This window comes from Heloderma suspectum, chromosome 13 (genome assembly GCF_057233095.1).
Source record: "Heloderma suspectum isolate Gila_16-S chromosome 13, 16-S_ref, whole genome shotgun sequence".
Lineage (NCBI taxonomy): Eukaryota > Metazoa > Chordata > Lepidosauria > Squamata > Helodermatidae > Heloderma > Heloderma suspectum.
In genome coordinates this window covers 12,662,863-12,685,240 of record NC_139470.1, presented here as the reverse complement: position 1 = coordinate 12,685,240, position 22,378 = coordinate 12,662,863, and the positions used below count along the sequence as shown (strand labels likewise).

General features: G+C 46.7%; 1 protein-coding gene across 1 annotated transcript in view; it reads left to right on the top strand.

Annotated features, from left to right (window-relative positions):
• Positions 1-22,378, top strand: part of GALNT9 (polypeptide N-acetylgalactosaminyltransferase 9) — a 271,130-nt gene that overhangs the window by 137,051 nt on the left and 111,701 nt on the right. Inside the window, exons 5-6 of the mRNA XM_084820326.1 lie at positions 5,094-5,291; positions 18,039-18,156. Coding sequence (XP_084676452.1) covers positions 5,094-5,291; positions 18,039-18,156 — 316 coding nt within the window. The remainder of the gene's footprint in view (positions 1-5,093; positions 5,292-18,038; positions 18,157-22,378) is intronic.

Below are 22,378 nucleotides of genomic sequence, written 5' to 3'. Positions count from 1 at the left end.
TTCTGTTCTCGAGGATAAACATGCCCAGTTCTTTCAGCCTCTCCTCATAGGGCTTTGTTTCCAGTCCCCTGATCATCTTTGTTGCCCTCCTCTGAACCCTCTCCAGCTTGTCTGCATCCTTCTTAAAGTGCAGTGCCCAGAACTGGACACAATACTCCAGATGAGGCCTAACCATTGCTGAGTAGAGGGGAACGGGTACTTCAGGTTGTTGAGAGGAGGAACAAGGCACCTCCACTCTTTGCATGTGTCCTCAATTTTTGTCCCTGGGGGACATGGCTTATGGGTTGATATTAGCCTATTGAGCCTCCGCATTCTTTGATTCTTTGATTTCTATCTCTCCCTCCCTGTTATCAGTGTAGACATTGCTGCTCGCTCGTTGGAGCCTTAGGACGCCTTGGCCTGGTGCCTGATTGGCAGATGGCAGTATAACTTTTCACCTTCTCTACACCATTGTTGAGCTCTTGGGGTGGGGACACAGTAAATACACTAAGTATTATCACTTTGATGTATCCATTCCCCTTTAAGTGGCTGTTTTCAGCAGAGCAGGTGCTTCACCCACAATGCTCCTTCTCAGCAAGCCTCTCTGAGCTGCCTTTCTGCAATAGCAATACAGAGGATGCATCCTCTCCCCGCAGCATCAGTGACAACCCCCCGAGGGCTCTTCCCACAGGTGGCTGTCACTTGGCAATGCAATACCCCAAGGTGACTTCTTCCCACCCCCTGCTCTTGTAACAAGACAGTCGCAGCCTTCTCTTCCACGTAAACAAATTAACGGTGTGTCATTAATGACTCCTACACCTGTTGCTTGGTATTCAGGGCCTTGATGAGCTAGGCAGCAGCAGAGAAGGGTGCATGTGAGCGCATGCTTGTGCACGCATGCATGTATGTGCATGTCCTGCAGAGAGCATTCATGCTAATTGTTACTACTTCCTGGGGTAATCATGACATGTGCGTTGTTGACAGAGGCTGGAGGAATGACAATCACTGGCATTTGGAGGGCTTATCGCTCTGCATTTCCACAGATGTCTACAGCGTGACAAGCCATTTTGCTTAAGAAGTGGCAAGAAAAAGGTGCCTCCTGCCAAATTACATTTTTGCTTTCTTGGAGCATATCCAGATCTGCTCTCTGGACCCCCCTTGTCATCCTTCAAAAGCTGAGAATCTCATAACTCTAATCTTTTCTAAATAGCAGAAGCTGGGCGGGGGTTATGGTCTTGGGTTGTTTGTTTGCTTTTTGCTTAGTATGCTGCTTTGCCAGGCCTCATTCTCTCCAGACCATATGAGTCAGCTTAAGATTCCACAAATTCTCACCTTATGATTAGTGGAAAGTCCAAAAATAGAATAAATCTGAGCAGGTATCTGTTATCTGAACAATCTGGGAGGGAAATAGATAGAAGCCAAGCAAGCTTGGGCCATGGGTGTTTGGGATATTTGAACAATATGTTGCATGTAGGGATGCTGTAGGTGCCTGACTCCATCCGGGAGGCCATCACCCCACCCATCTGCACCCCTGGACCACGCCTGCTGAGACCCTGTCCTCACTCACTCCTCTGCTTGTGCCCTCTGGGATGCTCCCTGCACTCACCTGGCCCCGTCCAGTGAGCACCCGCCATTTTGCCAACTGGTTGTGGGTTTTTTTAACGAAAACAGGGAGCTCAAAAAATGTGCATATTTAAATATGCACACATTTGGGCCAGGCAAGCTTCATCTACGCAATATTGGTCAGCAAAATGGCGAGTTCTCGCCAGACAGGACCTGGGGTGATTGTAGGTGGCTTGCCGACCTCGTGGGGGCAGCGCTTCAGTGGGCACCTACTGATCCTGGATGGGGATGGGTTCGCACATCCCTAGTTGCATGTGTGCATCTATGCTTCAGGTATCCTATTTATCAGGCGTATTTCCTATTTGGCATCGCCTCTCCTGGTATACATATATGTCCATCCTTTAAGAATGCCTTCTTAAACCCTTTGCTAGAATTGTCGTCATTTCTATTCCACATTTCCTCCAAGGAGTCATAAATGCCTCCTCCCCTGCCCCTGAATGTTTTCCCCTCACAATAATTTTGCGTTAGTCTGTGTCAGGGTTGGATCGGAGCCCATAGAGCTCCAAAGCAGTTCTGATTCTGAGGAAGAGATAGAAACTGTGGGAGAGGAACCCACTCGCTCTTCAGAGGTGCAGCTGGAGGGAGAGCCCCTCCCTGCCCACATTCCTGAGAGTGACAGTGACCCTGGCAGGGAGAGGGAGGGACAACTGGAGCTTCTGGACACGAGGCACCGGCACAGGGACAAGCAAGAGGTTGCGGGCACTGAGAGGAGGCGCTTAGCCCGCTTGGCACAACAACAGCTGTGCCCCGATGCCCCATGGGAAAGGGGTGGACTCTCTCCTCCTAGAGGCTTCTCACCCTTTCCCTCCAAATGGAGACCAACTGACTCCTGAAGGCTAGAACCCCCTGGTAGGCTGCTCCCTCTTAAGTTTTCCTCTTAGGCTAAGGCAGTTAGCATCTGTAAGCGTCATTAGGTTGAATGGAAATAAAGCCATGGAAAAGAGCCCTTTTGTCTGCATATTGATTCTGGGCTACTTGAGGATTTCCGAAGGCAGTAAGAGAGCTCCTGACAGTCTGAGAGAGAATGCACGGTTGAAGGTCATCCAAGGAGTTTCACGGATGAGTGAGGATTTCAACCTGGACTTCTCCAGTCTCAATCCAACACTTTAACCCAGCCTTACCCAATCTGGTGCCCATCACCCCAGCCAGCATGGCCCTATGGGGAGTTTGGAGTTATAGGCCCAACCATCTGGAGAGCACCAGGTGGAGAAAGGTTGCTCTAACCAAGGCCCCATACTGGCTGTCTTCAAAGAAAGATGCTATTCTTCAATGTTTAGCTTCCTCCCCGGGGTCTCCAAAAGTTACATTTTGGAATAGGGGTGGATAGGGATGTCAGAGAAATGCACAACAGATTCTTCAGCGGGCCGGCTTTTCCCAGGTCACACAGATTTTGTGGACTTGTGGACCATTTTTTTTTATTTGTCAGAATTCCGTGCATATCTTGCCATATGCTCTGTCACAGGTAGGCAAAGACATGCCCTCCATGTGTTTGCATTTTGGCAAGTGTGAATTCGCACAAATTAGGGAACTTGGGGAAAAATGAAATGCGGACTAGATAGATTTACACCATCTGTACGCAATCCCTAGGTGTGGATATATATCTTGTGTCATGTACACATGCATAGACATGCCCACACATGAATATTAAGTGGATATGCGGTACTCTGTCTGCCATTTCATTGGGGAAGAGAAATCTTGACTTGATTCTATACAGGTTGTCTTGGCCTTTCAGTGATGAGAAAGAAAATGAGAAGCAATAGCAGCTGATGAGAGGGAGGGGAGGGGGCCATTGAGGGTGAGGAGGGGAAGACATGGGCCTACTGAGGTTGTCTTGTCCACGGACCCTCAAAAACATGGAGCTGGCCCTGAAGTATTATGGGGATTTTCAGGTTTTATATACAGTATATATGGTGTGTCTGCGGCATGGGGTGGGAAGAAGAATTGTAAACAGTGTGGTCAGAAGGAAATTAAGTGCAGAAAGTACTAATGGTGGCAATCACCTTATGAGCAGTGGTCATTCACTGTGCAGTTGCCACTGATCACACAAAGGTCCTGGGACTAGGTCAGCCAGTTAGCACATGTAGTGTGATATAATCCTTCATCCTGTTAGATGTTCTCCAATCATCTCCGTGCTGGGACATTTCAGGGGGTACAGCACTTACCTGGGTTTGGTTTCCTTCGGAAGGTCACAGGAGGCTTATGGCATCTTGCAAGGTCTGTGTTTATTTATAAATATACAAGCTGGAAGCCCAGCTTTCCAGCAGATGTCCTCCCCCCCCAAAAAAAAAAAAACATGTTGAGATTCCTAGGAGAGGAGTTGGCATCCTAAAATGGTTCCATAGAAGATTCTCAGCTGTCTATTCTTTTCTCAGCTTGCTTCTCTCCAAAACTGCATTTGCTTTGCATACACAGCTTGATGAGATCCTCCCCAGCCAGAGGAGGTGGGAGAAAGAAAGATGGGTCCTCTTGTGCAAATGACTCTGTGCTTCTAGTTGTCAGGGTGGAAACTGAGCCATTAGAACCCCAGAGCAGTTCTGATTCTGAGGAGGATCAGCAATCCATGGGAGAGGAGCCAGGTCATCCCTCACAGGCACAGCAGCTGACAGAGATTCCTCCTGCCGGCATTCCTGAGATAGATAGTGATCCTAGCAGTGAGAAAGTGCAGGAGGGGGGCTTGCTAGATGCTCGACACAGACGCAGGGAGCAACGAGTGATGGAGGGCATGGAAAGGAGGCGTAGGGCCCGTTTGGCGCGCAAGCAATGGCCACGTCCTGTGGACCCAAGGGAAAGAGGGAGGATCTCTCCCTAGCCCATAAGTTCAGGGTCTTCAAGTGATTCTTCTTCAAACGGGGACCAACTGCCTACCTGGGGCATAGGCTACTCCGCTGTTCATTGCTTAGTTGCTGGTGATAGCATCTGAAAGAGTCATTAAGTTGTAAAAGGATTAAAGCCTTTTAAAGTTGGCTATTGGAGTGTACTGAAAGAGGCCGCTAGGGCGCTCCTGACACTAGTACAGCCTCTGTGGACATTGCCTTAGCTATTGTTAAGAGCAGCTACTGAGATCCACCGGCTATTACCCCTGTTTGTTTGTTTGTTACATTTATACCCCACCTTTCTTCCACTGTGGAACTCAAGGTGGCTACATGTGGTTCCCAGGTGGTCTCCCCTCCAAGCACTGACCAGTCCCAGACCTGCTTAGCTTTAACAAGGTGGCTGACTCCTGTGCCTTCAGACTATGACCTGTGACCTAACAAAGGGAAGGTACTTGGCCAGTTTTCCAGGACTGTTAACAAGCTCAGGGCTCTGACCAGTATGCCAACTCACCCTGATAGAAACAAAACAGACAAAGCATGTATGGGAATCTTAGAGTCGAGAACCACTAAATTCAATTTGCCCAACTGCAAAGCATTAACTCTCCCTCTCTCCCCCACCCCACAAAAAGCTTTCTCACTCTCTTTTTAAAAATACATGAATCTCTTTCTTGTTTGCAGGGTGGAACCGGCGCTTACACGGATCAAAGAAGACAGGAAACGGATCATCCTCCCAGCTATCGACAACATTAAGTACAACACTTTTGAAGTGCAGCAGTACGCCAATGCAGCCCATGGTTACAACTGGGGACTCTGGTGTATGTACATCATCCCACCTCAGGACTGGCTGGACAAGGGGGACGAATCTGCACCCATCAGGTGAATCTCCACGGTTATCGCTGCCTTTGTGGCTAAACGTTCCATAGTGGCAGTGGAGAGGAGGAATGGTGGGGTGGTGGAAAGCCTTGCAGCAGGGGAGATGAGGATGTTTTTCACACTCCCCACCACCACTTTCCCTCTACAACCCCTCTCCCAGCTTCATCAGGAAAGCCCGTCTTGGAGCCAGGCTGTGGGGGGTAAAGCAATCCGAGGGAGGAGAGGAAGAGGGAAATCAGTGGGTGGGAAAGGGGTGGAGCTCCTCCCCTCCTCTGTGCTGTTTTTCTCTTGCAAATGCCCTCCACCCACCACCTGTGCTTTGCGCACTAGAACCGCCCAGGGCTAGGAAACCCATCTTTGCCTGGTTCTACCTTTAGTCGGAGCTGGGAGCATTTCATCTCAAGCACTGCTCCTTCAGCCTCCCCCCTCCCACCTGCATTGGAGCCACCTTTAAGCCTAAGCAAAGGTTCATAAAGGATGCAAATGGGTCTTAGCTGTGCATTTCCTCTTATCGCCGCCAAACAGAGGGACATGGTGGCATTCAGTTTATTTATCGCTGAGCAGCATCTGCTTCTTCTCAGAGACCTTCTGCTCTTTGTGAAGCTGAGTCAATACGCAGACATGTAATTGCTTGGGAAATCTTAACACTCCTTGATAAACCTGGCCTGCTTTTCTCTTCCCCCTTTGGAAGAGCAGCTGTGATTTCATTGTCACTGTGAACATTCACTCCCTGTTTTGCTATTGATTCCCAATTTCCCATGATGGGGGGAGGGTGGGGGGAAAATGCACCTACTTAAGCTTCGGCTTCAGAGATCTGTATATTTTTCTTCCTCTCTTTTTCCTGATTTCCATGCCTCCTTGCAGTTGAGATGACCGTTGCTCCCGAACACAGAGTCTTCTTTATACCTGCAGCTCCACTATCCTCCCCTCCATTTGTTTCCTTTTCTGCTTAGAATTTTGTATTGTAAGCTCCTCAGGGCAGAGACCTGTGGTCTTGCTATTAGTCAGTATATTATCATTCACACTGGTGTCGTAGTAGTTGGTGACAGAGTTAATAGTAAAATAATAATAACAACAACAACAAATAACGTGTTTTTGAAGGAGCAGTACATCATACTGTTTGCAAAATAGGGCTGAGACAAAATGCATCCCTCCCAACTTATTCACAACAGGTGAATTGCAGGGGGGTGTTCTTTTTTTGGGGGGTAGGATATTAAAGGTTGTGAAAGTTCTGGAGGTAAACTTGCAGTTCAGTATGTGGGGTGGGGATTCCTCCCTCCCTTTAAACATGTTTTTGCCACCACAGTAAGTGGTAATTCCCTCCCTATTTTCCTCCTACAATACCTCTTGGAACAATGTAGCATCCTTCCAAGAATCATTGTGCATTTCCAAGTGGTGCCCCACTGCTGCTTCTGTGGTAGGGATATGCAAACTCACCCCCATCCGGGTTCTCCAAATGCCCGCCAAGCCCCCGCCCCCGCTCTCTGGCCGCGCTCCGGACCGCGCTCAAGCCCCTCCCACACTCAGCGAGCAGCCTGCACTCACCCCAGTGGCCTTGTCGAGCTCTGCAGTCGCCTTTCTTTTTTAAGGTGATCGCAAAAATGCACATGTTTTTGTATGTGAGAAAATGCACATGTTCTCATGTGCGAAACGTGCATTTTTGCAAAGGCACACATTAGTGTGGGTGTGAAAACGTGCATTTTGTGCATACACAAATATGTGCATTTGCAAAAATGTGCATTTTTGCATGTGCACACATATGCGCATTTTTGCGATTGCTATTTTATTTCTCAAAGAATGGCGACCGTGAAGCTGGATGAGGCTGCTGGGGTGAGTGCAGGCCATTTGCCGAGCGCGGGCAGGGGGTGAGCAGGGGCAGGGGCTCAGTGAGCAGGGCTTGGGGGTGCAGGCAGGAGTGGGTCTACTGGATTCCCAGACTGAATTGGGCACCTACACCATCCCTATTTTGTGGGTGGCAAAAATACAAGGTGGAGGCGGAAATGCCACCATTCACCAATCACCCCTTTTTGTTTCTCATCCTCAAGTGTCAAATGCTTGCAAAAATCAGACTCATGGCACTATGAGGACGGCAGAATGCATAGGGTATGGCATGCTAGTGGTCTTGTTCCCTCACTTGCCATTCAGTGATGGCAGCCTCTGTTACTGAGAAGCAAGTGAGAGGAGGAGCTGTTCGAACTAGTGTTGTGCGTGGTAGAAAAGAAATTGCTTTTGAAAAGAAATTCAAAGGAGAAGAAATTTTGGAGAAATTCTCATGGGTTGGGTTTGGGGCTTACCTTAGCTATGAGGTGGCTGAGGAGTGTGCATGAGTCTCCTGTCCGTGTTTGTACAGTAATCTCTGTGGCAACCTGTAGCCTCCTCAGCTTCCCACACTTCAATTAAAGCTATCACAAGGAAGACATCATGAGGTGATTCCTCCCATGTAGCTTTTTCAGTTCCAGAATGGCAGGTGCCCGCCTGGGAGCCATGGAACGATGTGCAACAGAGAGAGAGAGAGAGAGACCACACACAGCACCCTCGGCCACCTCACAGTGATTAAGTAAGCTCAAAAGCCAAAAGAAATTCAAAATTCTGCCTCAGAAAAGTGGAAGCTTCAGCACAGCTGATGGTGTTGCCACCCACAGAAACAGTGCAGTCAACCAAAAACCATTTAAAAAGAAGGGAGATGTGCTACAAACCCTGCAAATGGTAAGCCCTGTCTGTGAGAAATGGTTGGAGAATTTCTCCTGCCCTAGGAGAAACTCAGTGAAATAGTTTCCCCAGTTTCTCTGCCCACAAATAGGCTGGAAAATTTTGAGAGGCCATTTGCCCACAGCTCTAGTTCCAACATCCTCCCTCTCTCAGGCTTGCAGGCACCAAACTACTCTTGAAGTGGCAAGCAACACAACCCCAATGCACACAGCACTCACTTTTGCCTCTGACACGTAACATGAGGCACAAGTCTGGGGTCTTGATTTCCTTCATGCCCCAAGGGGAGGATAGGAAGTGCTGAGGTTGGTGTGGAGCAGCCTTTGTTCCCTGCCTTCCACACATGAGCAGAATTTGCACCCGTTGGGTTGGATCCAGACTTAGTCCATGGGATGTAGATGAATCATGACTAACTTAAGTCCCATGGACTTCAATGGATCTAAGCATTCCTAAATCTGGATCCAACCCATCATCGACAAATGCTCAAAGAAAAAGAACATTGCCTGGTAGGACGACTCCTTTCCTACTCCCCTGCTTTGCCTGTTGATGGAATGCTCTGTTGCATTTCATTATCAGCAGTTCCTGGACCCATTAGTCACCTGTCTCCAGTGAGGCTCATCCCTACCTTGAATTTTATCTCCTCATGCCAGCAGGGGCCCGTTAAAGCAACACATACGTTTCTTGCTGATTGCTTAATATACTGTAGAAAGAGGCAGGTGAAGCCCCATCAAGGAGACATGTGCAAGCACTCTGCCATTCCTCCACAAAGTGTGTTTTGATGCGCTAATTTATAAAAATGAGTTGGCTGTGAAATGCAGTCTCTCTCTCTCTCCCACCCCCACTTCCACAAGCTTCTTGCTTCAGTGGCCTGAGAACAGTGGGCTTTTGATGTTCATTAGGTTTTTGTCATGTCGTCGTTGGTGCTCCTGTCATCCTCTTGACTTGAATAGCTCCAGTGTGGATTTGCGTCGCTTTGATTCTAATACGAATCTCTCTCTCCCCTTATCTGTAAAGACATCTGGGAAATAAGGCCTTACCTGTGTTAGAGTAGCCAAAGAGGCAGATGGCAGGCCAATGTTTTCCTACCCTCGGGTTGTCAGATTAGATTTGCGCATTAAGGGAGACGAGATCTGTCAGAATGGATCATATGTATGATCCGTCTATTCCTATGCCCTGTCTGTCAAAAGCAGGTGGAGCTGGTTGCTTCATGCTCAAGAACTAAGAAGGACCAAGGATTAGCGGTGCTGCCAAATGTCATCATTAGCCAGTTTGTATGCTGAAACTTGTCTGTTCGTAATGCTCATCTCTGTGGCAAGCCTGGATTGATGTATTATGAATTTACTATTAGGTTTGGAATTGACTGCAAACTTTGAAGCACACACAAACTAACACATGCCTTAGTTACATTTCATTTGGATTACTATAATGTGCTGTACGTGGAGCTGCCTCTGAAGAGTGCACGGAAACTTCAGCTGGTTCAAACAGCTGTTGCCAGACTGTTGACTGGGGTGGGCTACAGGAACCATACAATTCCCCTCTTAAAACAGCTTCACCAGCTCCCAGTCTGTTTCCAGGCACAATTCAAAGTGCTGGTCTTGTCCTATAAAGCCCTAAACAGCTCAGGTCCAGGTTATCTGAAAGACCATATTCTCCCCTATGAGCCTACTCATGCCCTGAGATCTTCAGGGGAGGCCCTTCTCGCACTCCTGCCACCATCACAGGCTCATCTGGTGGGGATGCGGGAGAGGGCCTTCTCGGTGGCTGCCCCAAGGCTCTGGAACTCCCTTCCCAGGGAAGTGAGAATGGCACCCTCCTTGGTATGCTTTCGCAAGCAGGTAAAAACTTTTTTGTTCCAGCAGGCCTTTGGGAATAGCTAGTCTGGACTATGAGAATATGATAGATGAATACTATAGTTTCTATTTCTTGTCTTCTAAAATTTTGATGTTTTATATATTTTTAATCTTATTGATTTAATTATTTTAACTGTTGTTTATTTCTATTTATAGATTTTAACTGTATACGTTTTTAATGTTCTACAGCCACTTTGAGTCCCAGTATTGGAAAAAGGTGGGATGATTATGATGATGATGATAAAATATCTAGGGAAGTCACAGATGCCCAACTGGGTCTGGGAGTCCATCGCCCCCCTCCTGCAACTCCCTGACCACTGTCCTCCCTCACACCCTCCTGGACTCACTGCAATCCCATCGGGTGAGCACCCGCTATTTTCTTGCCTTTGTTTTCTGCGTAAAAAATGGAGTTTATAAATGTACGTATTTACTGGTGTGCAGGTTGGGGCCAGGAAAGCTCAATATGCACAATATTAGAGGCATAATGCCTCTAATATTGCTCATATTAAGCTTTCCCAGTCCCAAACTGTGCATATTTAAATATACACATTTTTTAAACTCAATTTTTTACACAGAAAACGAAGGCAGGAAAATGGTGGACGTTCACCAGACGGCATCGCGGTGAGTCCAGGCAACGTGCTGAGCTTGTGGAGGATCCAAGCATGGGTCCAGGGGGTGGCAGGTGGGGGAGGTGCTTCAGACGCCCGGAGAACTGGAGCTGGCATGTGTTCGCACATCCCTACACATATCCCCCTCTAAATGTTCAGTCATCCTACCTAGACCTCCCCCAGCCCGCCAGAAAACATCCTTGAAGCATCCTCCTTAGCTGCTTCCCTCATTGTCGTTGTCACCACCACAGATCTGGCTCTCTGAGGAGGAGGGCTCTGAGGGTCCGTCTTCATATTAGTGCTGTGACACAAATTTCTCCCACAGTTTTTTTGGATCATTCTCAATCAATTTCATCGATAAGTAATTGCTTTCAAAAAGAAATTCAAACAAGAAGAAAATTTTGGAGAAATGCACATGAGTTGGGGTCGGGCTTCTTGTGCTTACCTGAATTTTGAGGTCCCCAAAGTGTCTGTGTGTAAGTGTCCTGTCTTTCACTGTATGATCCTTTCTCTGGCAACTTGTAGCCTCCTTGGCTTCCCGCATTTCAATTAAAGCCCAGGAGAAGACATCATGAGGAAATTCCTCCCATAGGGTTTTTTGTTTTCCAGATTAGGAAGCGCAGGCAGCCTGGGAGGCTGCAGAGCAATGGAGAAACGCGTAATAGAATGAAAACGCCCACACAGCACTCTTGGCGACCTCATAGTGATTAAGCTCAACCCCCCCACAAAAATACATTCAAAAGATGCAATAAAATGCACTGAGAGAATGGGGTAGAAAAAAGGAAGGGGGAAAGGAGGGAAGAAATCTTCCGAGAAAATTGAGATCAGGTTTTGGTACAGCACTAGCTCTGCCTCTTCTCTGGAGCTGGATACAACACTGCTCCCCCACACACAGGCATTCTCCTGACATTAGGAGAACTTCCTAAAACGGAGAGCTGTTCAGCAGTGGAATAGATTGTCTAGGGAGATGATGTGTTTTTCATCACTGGAGGAATTTTAACAGAGGCTGGATGGCCATGTGTCAGGGATGTTGTAGCTGCACTCTGCAGTGCAGAGCCTGCATTGAGCAGGGGGTTGGACTAGATGATCTCCAAGACCCCTTCCAGCTCATGTGAGTCTATGAAACTACCTGTCAGAATCACATTTCAAAAGTGAAAGGGTAAAAGTTTCTGGTTCTGAACGTTTGCGATGTTTGCAATTCTGCAAAGTTTTGTTTTAGGGGGGGGTGGGGGGGGCGGGGAGGGGAGGGAGTGGTACAGGACAAATCTGTTTGCTGTAGTTCCAAGTCATGGAAATGAACCATAAGGAAGTCAGATACTTCCCTAAGCAGAAAATGGGAATAATTTCTGTAAGGATGGACACATCTTAAGCTCCAGTCATTAGAGATTCACTTTTATCCTAAAACATGATATTTCATACTTTATTCTACAAATTAGGCTCCATTCAGGCTCCTATTTGCATATTGTTAAAGAGCTTGTTAGGAGCCTCGCTTTTGTTTCCATAAAGCACTGAGAAGAATCTGTTTCTCATGGCTGTTGCAGTTAAGTGCTCCATCTCGGGGCAAAACTACATATGATGCTCAATAGCATGTTGGCTTTCTCTGCTGCCTGTTTCCCACAGACCCCTCTACATTGGAGTTGTGCTCTTGATTGCAGCTTGCACAAGACTGACACGTGGGGAGTGGGGAAGTGGATTTTTATTTTATTTTATTTATTTTTTTATTTTTTATTTTATTTTTTTATTTTTATTTTTCATTTTATTTATTCCGCCCAGAGAGCTTCGGCTATTGGGCGGTATAGAAATTAAATAAATAAATAAATTTTTAACCACTTTGGGGCAAGTTACCCAATACAGTTGGAAGGTGGGAGAGATTTCAGAGTATAGATAGGGGAGAGAGCAGCTTAGACGAAGCAATTTTAGCAAGAAAAACATGGGAGGGTAAAGGGTTAACAAGACCCACTCTCCCTTTTCCCATTATGATTATCTTCCACTCCAAATTGCAATGGTAACATTTAAAAAGGATGGCCTGTGGCTTGCCAGTTACCCCAGTTCCTTGGCACTCATTTGCTGGAAGGCAGGAGTGACTTCTCTTCATACTAGGCAATTGGGTTAGGGATGTATAAGAATTTCATTCCTGTTCACAAATCATGTGAAAACATCCCTTTTGCAACCCTGAACATGAGCCGGAGCATACGTCTCATTACATTTTTGCAATTTCTTGAACTTGTTTTGGTGTGCACTTCGCCCAAGTGCGCATTTTGGAAAATGTGCATTTGCACAAGTGTGCATTTTGGGATTCCACTGACTTGCAGGCCGGTTTTCAAACTTTCCCCAATTGTGCGCAACCCCCCCCCCCAAACCTAGCCCACGATGCGCATTTCCCCCATAGCCTGAAGGGTCAGAATTCACATTTGCGGGGGGGGGGGGGATGTGCGCATTTCGGGGCATGTAAAATTGCACAAATGTACATTTGAGCAAATTCAGAAACAAAAAACTCCTCCGCTTCTCAGGATTGGAGGATGACCGAACAAAAAGCGCCTGACAATCTGCAAAAAGCAGACGGAATGGGTTTTACAAAACGAGGTGAACCCCAGTTCATCTCTGTTGCCCTTGCCAACATTGACAGTGAATTCCATGTCCCCCCTGCCCCTTCCATCACCACCACTGCCCCTGCGAAGACTTCAAGTTGTGCTCACCAAGGAACATCTTAAGTAATTTACACAAATTGACTGCACAGTGTCTGCTCCCTCCGGTACAATGATATCGATTCAACGTGTAGCTCTTCAGAAAGCGCCAGCCCTGCCAACACCAAAGGCCTTTTCATTGTTCCAGTGTCAGACTGCTGCTGCTTTTAATAATTCTCAGGGTTTATAGGCCAGGCTATTGGATTATCTTAAAGCAGTTTGGCCAACATCCATTGGTTCCATCTCCCCCTCCCTCCCTCCCTGTCTTTCTGTGCCTCTCCCTCCAGCTAGCTTGATAGGAAACAGTGATGAACATGAAACATATCCTGCAGATTTGATTATGAATGAGCAGGGCAGTATTTTCCCACTTCCTATGGCTAATTCCACCATGTTTACCTTCATCTCCTGGCAGTACCAGCTCCAGGTTTTTGAGGGCCCTTGGGCAAGACACCTTCCATGGGCCCCCTCAGCGAGTCTTCCTTCTCACCACTGTTGTTACTATCTGTTGTTTGAAAGAAGGATGGGATTCGGCCTGAGTGGGATATACTTCCTGGGAGGAACCAGGCAGTGGTTGAGGGCAACACCCACTGCTTCTGACCTGAGGAGAGAGAGGCCACTGCCTAAGAGAGCTCAGCAGAAAGGCTTTGTTTAAACCAAACTTAGGTGTGTTTGGAAGGCAGAGTCTGTGGGGTGCTGAACACCAACTTTGAAACACAGTTGTTCCTCATTTAGGGATGTGCGAAACCCCCTTACCTGGCATCCACGGGGGGGGGGGAGGTGATCCATCCCTACCCCCCGGAATCCTCATCGGCCAGCTCCACTCCACAGCGAGTCCGCAGAGCTGCCGGCCGGCTCCGAAGTGCCAGCGATACAGCCACCATTGCCATATCGCTGGTGGGCCAGATTGACTGTGGCTGCAAATGGCATCTGGGACAACATTTGCGGCCGTAAAGGCCTTAGTTTAAGGTAAATGCAGCCGTAAATGGCTGTATTTACCTTAAACTATGGCCTTTACCACCACAAATGGCATCCTGGGCACCATTTGTGTCCGTGCTTTTAATTAACGCGATAGGCTACGCAAATATCTGCGTAGCCTATCACGAAAAAGCAGGGATGCAGGGACACAGGCATGTGGCAGCGTATGATAAGGGTTTTAATTGGGTCCTGGGATTTGTTACTGTTGATAGTTAAAATTGTTCAGGTTTGTGTGTGCGTGATTTATTTACTTATTCATTTTATTAATCGCCCATCTGGCTAGTCACCCAGCCACTCTGGGCGATGTACAATAATAGAAACAGTTTAAAACAATAAAATTCTCCATTAAAAACATAGTTCTAAAAAATACCCTAACCCACCCCAAAATGCCTAGGAACAACCACATTTTTAATGCATGGCGGAAGCTCATTAAAGAGGGTGCATGGCGGAGTTCCCTAGGGAGGGAGTTCCACAGAGTGGGGGCCACCACAGAGAAGGCCCTCTCTGTGATCTGTTTATATGTTTGTATGTCAATGGTGTTTATATTATGTGCAGTTAGGGTTGTCGGAGAAATCCACAACAGAATCAAATGAGTTCACATTTCTGTGAATCTGACCACAGATTCCACAGCAGACCAGCTTTTCCCAAGTTGCACGGATTCCGCGGACTTGCAGACCAGATGTTTGTGTTTTAACTTTCCAAAATTTTACGCAAATTTAGTCATAGAAAAACATTTCCTCCAAGGGATAAAGCATGAAAATGTGCATTTGCAGGGGATTTGCACATGGGGGGTTGTGCATTTTTGCAAGTGCAAATTTGCACAACTTTGGTGTGGCGGGCTGGCAAAGGACCATTCACTGGGATCTACTTGTTGTGATGCCCCCAATGGGCTTATTGCTGGCAACTTTTTCATGGGTGGTGCATGCTGCCATGAAGTGTAGTGGGTGCCTGAAGGCTGTTCACCATTTCAATGTTCCTACAGTGCTTGGGTTTACTGTTGCTCTGGGGCATTGTTGGAATGTCAACATGGCAGCTTCCTCACTGCTGCCATGTGCCAGTTAAAGTGTTGGACTGGGGCTCGGGAGAACTGCGTGGTCCCCACTTGGCCATGAAGTTCACTGGGTGTCTTTGGGCCAAGCCCTGACTTTCAGCCTAACCTACCCCACAGGGTTGTTGTGAGGATAAAAGGGAGAAGAGGAGGATCATGTGAGCTGCCTTGGGCTCCTTGGAGGAAAAAAAGGCAGGATATAAATATAATATTGGTGGGGATGGGGGGAAGGGGTTCCCCAAAAATCTGATGGGGGGACTTTCTGCAAGCAGAGTCCTTCTGTCACAGAAGGTCCCTTCCTCTCATGGAAGGGACATCTTGTATCCAGATCCTAGTTTTGCTCCAAGAGATGGTTTGGTACAAATTTGCTGCTGTTGTTGTTGTTATTTAGCAGAAGTAGTACAGATAGGGACAAAACTTGCTTTGTTCATATTTTAATATGAACTGACCTAGTTCACACTTCCAAGACTAATACGCAAAGTGGGACTCAATTATCCTTCAGTGTTCACACTTTTCTGAACTGGGCGATGCAGTTCTTCAGTCATAAAATGGATACAAAAACGCACACATTAGGGAGACTTGTCTACAAAAACATGTGCATTAAAGACAACTGCATATAAAAAGGCATCCGTTATGGGAAGGTGCTTGCTAAAAATGCACAGTTTAGAGGAAATCTTGTGCAAAAAAAAAAAAGCACATCAAGTTTTGTGCAGACTTTAAAGGACTCAAATTGGGGTGGAATGAACACGTGCTTGAAAAAAATGTGAACACTACAGAAAACTGAAACAGATTTGTCCATCCCTAAGGTGGGAATTGTCGTTGTCATTAAATAATAATCTCAAATTATAGTGACAGGCCTCAATCCAGGAAAAGTTGTGATTAAATCCCACTGAAGTCAGTGGGACAAGTTAACTACAAGTGTGATGTTCTGTTAGTTTCAAGAACATTTTAGGATTGGAGGCCTAGTGTTATTCCCCCCACCCTTCCTCAGTTTCCAAACACAGACCAAGCAACACAGAAAGTCAGATTCAGATACAAGATGATCCAGCAAATCAGATTACAGCTTCCTTTTGAATGCGCTGGAGTTTATTTTAGAATTTTGCTCAATAATATTTTTAAAAAGTCATTACAAGCCACAACAGACTTGGCAGGAGACTCTGTGATTCAATTTATCAGCTCCCCCTTTTTTCTTTTTCTTTTTCTTTTTTTAATTAAACACAAGGCAAATTGATTGGAATGTTTGTTGCATGTTGGTGAAATACTGCTTCCCTGGTAAGAAAGCTGATGTTTCTTTCTTTCCTTTTTTCTTCTTCTTTTTGAAAGGGAGTATTAAAGTTTCATTAGGGCAAGTTTTACAGCCAGTGTCTAATAAAAGAATAAATTGAATCATTGGAGGAATAAAACGGTAATGGTATTCTAACATGCTTATTGTTTTTAGACCATGATTGGAAGTTTCTAAGGGCTGTGTTACATTTTTGCAATTCTCCTTCGTGACTGCTGTGTTCAGTCGCACAAATGGGGACAGCATCAGTTTCTGGGGACCGTGAGCAAAGTGTGTGTGTCTGTATTATTCTGCTCATGTTCTGCTTGTGGTTTTCCCATGGGTGTCTGCTTGGCTGCTGTGGGATCAGAATACTAGACTACATAAGCCTTTGATCTAATCTAGCATAGGGATACATCAGAATTTCATTGCTTTTCGAAAAACAGCCCCCAAATGCCTCACTCGCAGTCCCAAGCACAACCTCAAATGTGATCACTTTTTCCGGGGGAAAACAAACAAGCCCTGTATGTTCTCAAGCTTGCTATTGCATTTGCAAAGTGCATCCTTTTTGAAAAAAAGATGCAGGCTTTAAAATATGCCTTTTCCCCAGCGGATGCACGTTCATGCTTTAATCAATGGGAGGGAAGTGCCCATTCAGGTGTGCGCTTGGGAAAAAATGCACCTTTTTCCTGTTTGGGTGGGGGGAAAGTTTATGTTTGGGAGCAAGATCAGGGTGAAATGAGATCCTCGACAAGCTCAAACATCACCCATTCGCCCATCCCCAATGGGGTTGATGGTAGATCTTGCATGCATCTTGGAGGAGATGCACAGCATTGCAGCGCTGTGCTGAAAACATCATCTGCTGTGCATATCCTCCAAGATGCAAGATCTACCATCAACCCCATTGGGGATGGGCGAATGGGTGATGTTGAGCTTGTTGAGGATCTCATTTCACCTTGATCTTGCTCCCAAACATGATCGTTCCCCCCACCCAAACAGGAAAAAGGTGCATTTTTTCCCCCAAGCGCACACCTGAATGGGCACTTTTTAAAACCTTTACCATTTTCATTCAATCTGATGGAAAAGGAACTGCTTACACATGCAAAGAGAAAGAAAACATATGCGAAATTTTTGTGGATGGTATCCTTGCACTTACTTTAGTGTGTGTATGGCGGGGGGGAGGGAGAAAGAGGATGTCATGTCTTCCCTCCGGCAGTCTGCTGCCTCCCTGACTTCCTGCACTTCAATTAAAGTCCAAGGGAGGATATCATGAGGTGAGTCCTCCCCTGGGGCTTCTTCACATCCAGAAGTGTGGGCAGCTGGGGAGGCTGTAAGGTGATAGAGAGATGAGGAACAGAAAGGGGTGAAAAACACACAGAGCCCCCTTCGCCACTTTGCAGTGATAAGATGAGCTGAAAAAACACCACCAAAAGAAATTCTAAAGCACCCCGAGAAAACATTCATGGGGGGGATTAAAACTTCCGGGAAACTGGAGGACAGGGTTCAGTACAATCTATGTGAGTGAGTGAATGAAGCAAGGTGACAATGCCCCTTCTTTATTCCAAAGGTATATTGTTTGAATCCCTTGTCCTTCCCTCTTTTTTCCCCCCATCAACAGGACACCAGCCATGATTGGCTGTTCGTTTGTGGTGGACAGAGAGTACTTCGGTGAGATCGGCCTGCTTGACCCAGGAATGGAGGTTTATGGGGGAGAAAACATTGAACTTGGTATGAGGGTGAGTGGCACGTTACTGGCTTTGTAGACTGTAGATCAGGGATGTCCCGATGAAATAAGTGGCTCACTCACATCGGTCTCTCTCTTCCCCCGGGCATGTTAAGTCATGATTGAGCCAGATTGCCTGTATCGCTTTTATTTTGTTTACAGCAGCAATACCAAGAAAATTACTAGGAAGTAAATGGCGCTGACGAAGACATTTAGTTCCATGTAACCTGTTTAGGAGCAGGCTGTAAGACCGCAGTGTAGCCAACAGAGTGTGGGATTTAGAGTGGGAAAACCTGGATCCTGTTTCCCACTCATCTATATAACTCACCAGAGGTTGCCCTGGGCAAGTTGCTACCTCTGATGGACCTACCTCACAGGGATGTTGTGAGGATAGAGTGAGACAACTCCTTGTATGCTACGATGACCTCCTTGGGATGAAGGTGGGAAACACATCTAACTAATCTCATGCCGTTTCTGGAGGACCCTTCTTCGGAGGATTAGTTGCTCACCACAGGCCAGGACTCATGGAGGAGCTGCCTATGTCTAGGGACCTTTAGGTGAGTCAGGGGGATACTGGGCCTGCAGGGGGAGACAGCAGTGGACATGTTTGCCGTGATAGGCTACGTAAATCTTTACATAGCTTATCATGGCAAACAGCAGGGACGCAAATGGCGTCTGCTACGATGGATGCCATTTGCTTCCACAGGACGGCAGCAGATGGCAGTGGACGGACCGGACCCAGCTGGTGGCTGGTAGGATCCGTTCCGAGGAAACTTCGCGGGGTGGCGGAGGTGGGTGGCCCATTCCACCATGGACTCCAAGGGTTCTAAAGAATCCGACCTCATTGGAGTCCATGGTGGAATTCTCTAACATCCCTACAGGAAACCAAATGCGGTGTCTGTCAGCTTTAATCCAGCTCCCTGGCACAGACCAGACTTCACGTATTCAAGATCGCTTGCCTTGATTTTTCCAGAGCTGCTGCTGCTGCTAAATGTCTCCTTGGAGGTAGCAGGATACATGAGCGGTCAGCACCTTTAGACAATGTGCATGCTTTGTGTTAAAGGGATATGTTAAGGGATGGTACTTGGGCCTCGATGGCATGTGAATTTGAACTGGACAGGACTAGTTCCAGGTTTGGGGAGCTCTTGGAAAAGATGTTTGACTTGCCAGTAGAGATCGGAGAATCACTGATGTTCAAGATGGTCAAGATTCTCTGAATTCTGAGTTCCACCTTGCAGCTTTGATCACCTTGCTCCCATGTTCAATTCTGATCTGTTATTCTTGACATTCAAATGGGGAAACTACGCTTAAAAATAAGAAAAAAAGCTGTGCACCCGAATGTGCACTTTCCCTCCATAGACTAAACTGTGAAAGTGCTTTTTTGTGGGGTGGGGACAGAACGCTATTTTTTTAAGTGCACTTTTTTTTTTTTTTTTAACACAAAGGCAAGTTTGGGAGCATGCAAGCTTTTCCTCGAAAAGCGGGCTTGCATTTGTGCTCACATTCATGCAAAAGGGGCAAATTTGAGTAAAAAACAAAGTCCTCATACATCCCTACTTGCCAGTGCATTGATCAGGTTTAAGGCCAAGCTGAAATCCCTGCTCCTCCCAATTTCACAATGCCATTAGGAGGCAGCAAATGGGGGGGGCAACTTATTTGCCCAATGGGCATGAAATTCAGAGAATAGATTAAACACCCTCCATGAAACTCTTCCGCAAACTCACCACTCTTTTTGTTTTCCATTTGCAGTTGCCATTCTCCGCCCCCCCCCCTGCAACCCCTGAATAGGGCATATAAGTGTGACATGCCCTATTCAGGCATTCTGAATAGGGCAGAAACATGATGTGTGGGAGTGCTCCAGCCTCACCCTCACCCCTCTCCTTCATCATCACATCCATCACCTTCTACTCATGGGGTTTGGACTCGATGGCCTTGTAGGCCCCTTCCAACCCTACTATTCTACTATTCTATGATTCATGGAGGGTGACTGTCTGAAAAGGAAAGCCACCTTTAAGCCAGATTTTCCAGTGTTCTGGCTCACGTGGAAAGTGTCCACAGATAGCAGTGACTCTCCTCTTCAGACAGTTACCCTCCACAAGTAGACAGCAATGAAGGAAAGGGGCAAGGCTGGTGTGTTCCCTCCCATTGGCATGTGCCCTATTCAGGTGTAGAACACGTGAATAGGGATGTTAGAGAAATCTGCCGCAGATTCAAATGAGACTGGATTCTTTGGAATACAGCCCTCAGAATCCATGGCAGGACGGCCCCACTTACCTCCACTCCAGGAGGATTCCACATGGAACGGCTCTCGGCTGCTTGCTTAACCAGAGCCATTCGCCTCCATGCCGATCGCCTTTTAAAAAAAAAAAAAACATGGCGATCGGCAAGATATTCCCATAGACTTATACGCAAAATAGAGCCGTGAATCTTGTGTATAACTTATATGCAAGATTCACAGCTCTATTTTGCACATATTTCTATGGGCACATCCTGCCGATAACCATTTTTTTAAGCAACATAGCGATCGGCGCAGAGGCAGAAGGGTCCAGGACCAGGTAAGTGGCCCTCAAGCCGGGCAGCTCCACAGAATCCTCATGGATCAGAGCAGCTCTGAAGGATTCCGGGGCGGGGGGAAGAGAAACGGATCGCCTCCCCCCACCCGCCGTGTGGATTCCCCACTGGAACGGACAACAGCTTGTTGCACTGAAATGGTATGACTGATGACACATCATATCACGGTCTGGATTCACCCACACTTCAGAACAACACAGCAACTCCTTGTATGTTGCTCCAACCATCATTAAACAGCACCCCTCCCCATAAATGTTTAACCATGGGTGCATCCCCTTGGGAGCATCTCTTGCACAATATAATGTACCCCAACTCTGTCCATATAAGTGGGGCATCTGCAGGGAAAGTTCCTATTTCTTTATTTATTCAGAGGGTGCATTTCTGAGAATCTTGAACAATAATAATTCAGGGTTAAAAGAATGGAGAACAAAGGGAGTTACAGAGAGCAGCGATAGGAGTTAATCATCACTAATAATACTTTAAAACTCCTTCACAAATTAACATTCTGTCCCTGTGAAAAGAAAGCAGATTATGCCAGAAGGCTTATGCTAGGCTTTGTTTAGTCTGATAAATCTTAGTTGAAGTAATTTTGATCAACTTGAATTGGTGGATCCCATGCCATTAATAAACCTGCTCTTGGTGAGAATATTGCCTGGTGACCGCACTAATCCTTTTTAAATGGTATCATTTATTTCAAATATTCCCTCCTCCCCACCCAGTAGATATTTCATTAAGGACTTGTTCATTTTCTGGGGCTCACAAACTAACCGTCCAGCTTTCAGGAGGCTGTGTGTATTAGTGCTTTACTGAAAATTTCTCCCACATTTTTTCAACCATTCTCATTCAATTTGATAGAAAAGAAATTGCTTTTGAAAATAAATTCAAAGGAGAAATTTTGGAGAAATTCTCATGGTTGGGTTTGGGGTTCTTGGGCTTACCTTACTTATGAGGTGGCTGAGGACTGTGCATGAGTGTCCTGTCTGTCATCATACAATAATCTCTGTGGCAGCCTGTAGCCTCCTCAGCTTCCCACACTTCTGTTAAAGCCATCGTGAGGAAGACATCATGAGGTGATTCCTCCCATGGGGCTTTTTCAGTTCAGGAAGTGCAGGTGGCCTGGGAGGCTGCAGAGCAATGGAAAGGTGTGAGTGTGAGAGTGAGAGTGAGAGTGTGAGAGTGAGCGTGTGAGAATGAGCGTGTGAGAGTGAGTGTGTGAGAGACAGCGTGCGAGTGAGAGCGCGTGAGAGAGAAGACACACGGCACCCTCTGCCACCTCACAGTGATTAGGGAAGCTCAAAAATACCACCAAATGACATTCAACATTCTGCCTCAAAAAAGTGGAAGCTTCAACACAATTGATGCTGTTGCCACCTACAGAAGCAGGGCAGTAAACCAAAAACGCATCGGGGGGGGGGGATAACCTGTGCTACAACCCCTGCCAATGGTGAGCCCTCTCTGTGAGAAACTGTTGGCGAATTTCTCCTCCCCTAGGAGAAAGTTGGTGAAATAGTCCCCCTCAATTTCTCTGCCCACAAATAGGCTGGGGAATTTTGAGAGGCCGTTTGTGTACAGCTCTAGTGTGTATGTTTGGAAGTGAGCAGATAAAGGAGGCATAGCTCATGTGTTTTTCATGCTGAAGGTTGCAAGTTCAGTCCCCTAGCAGC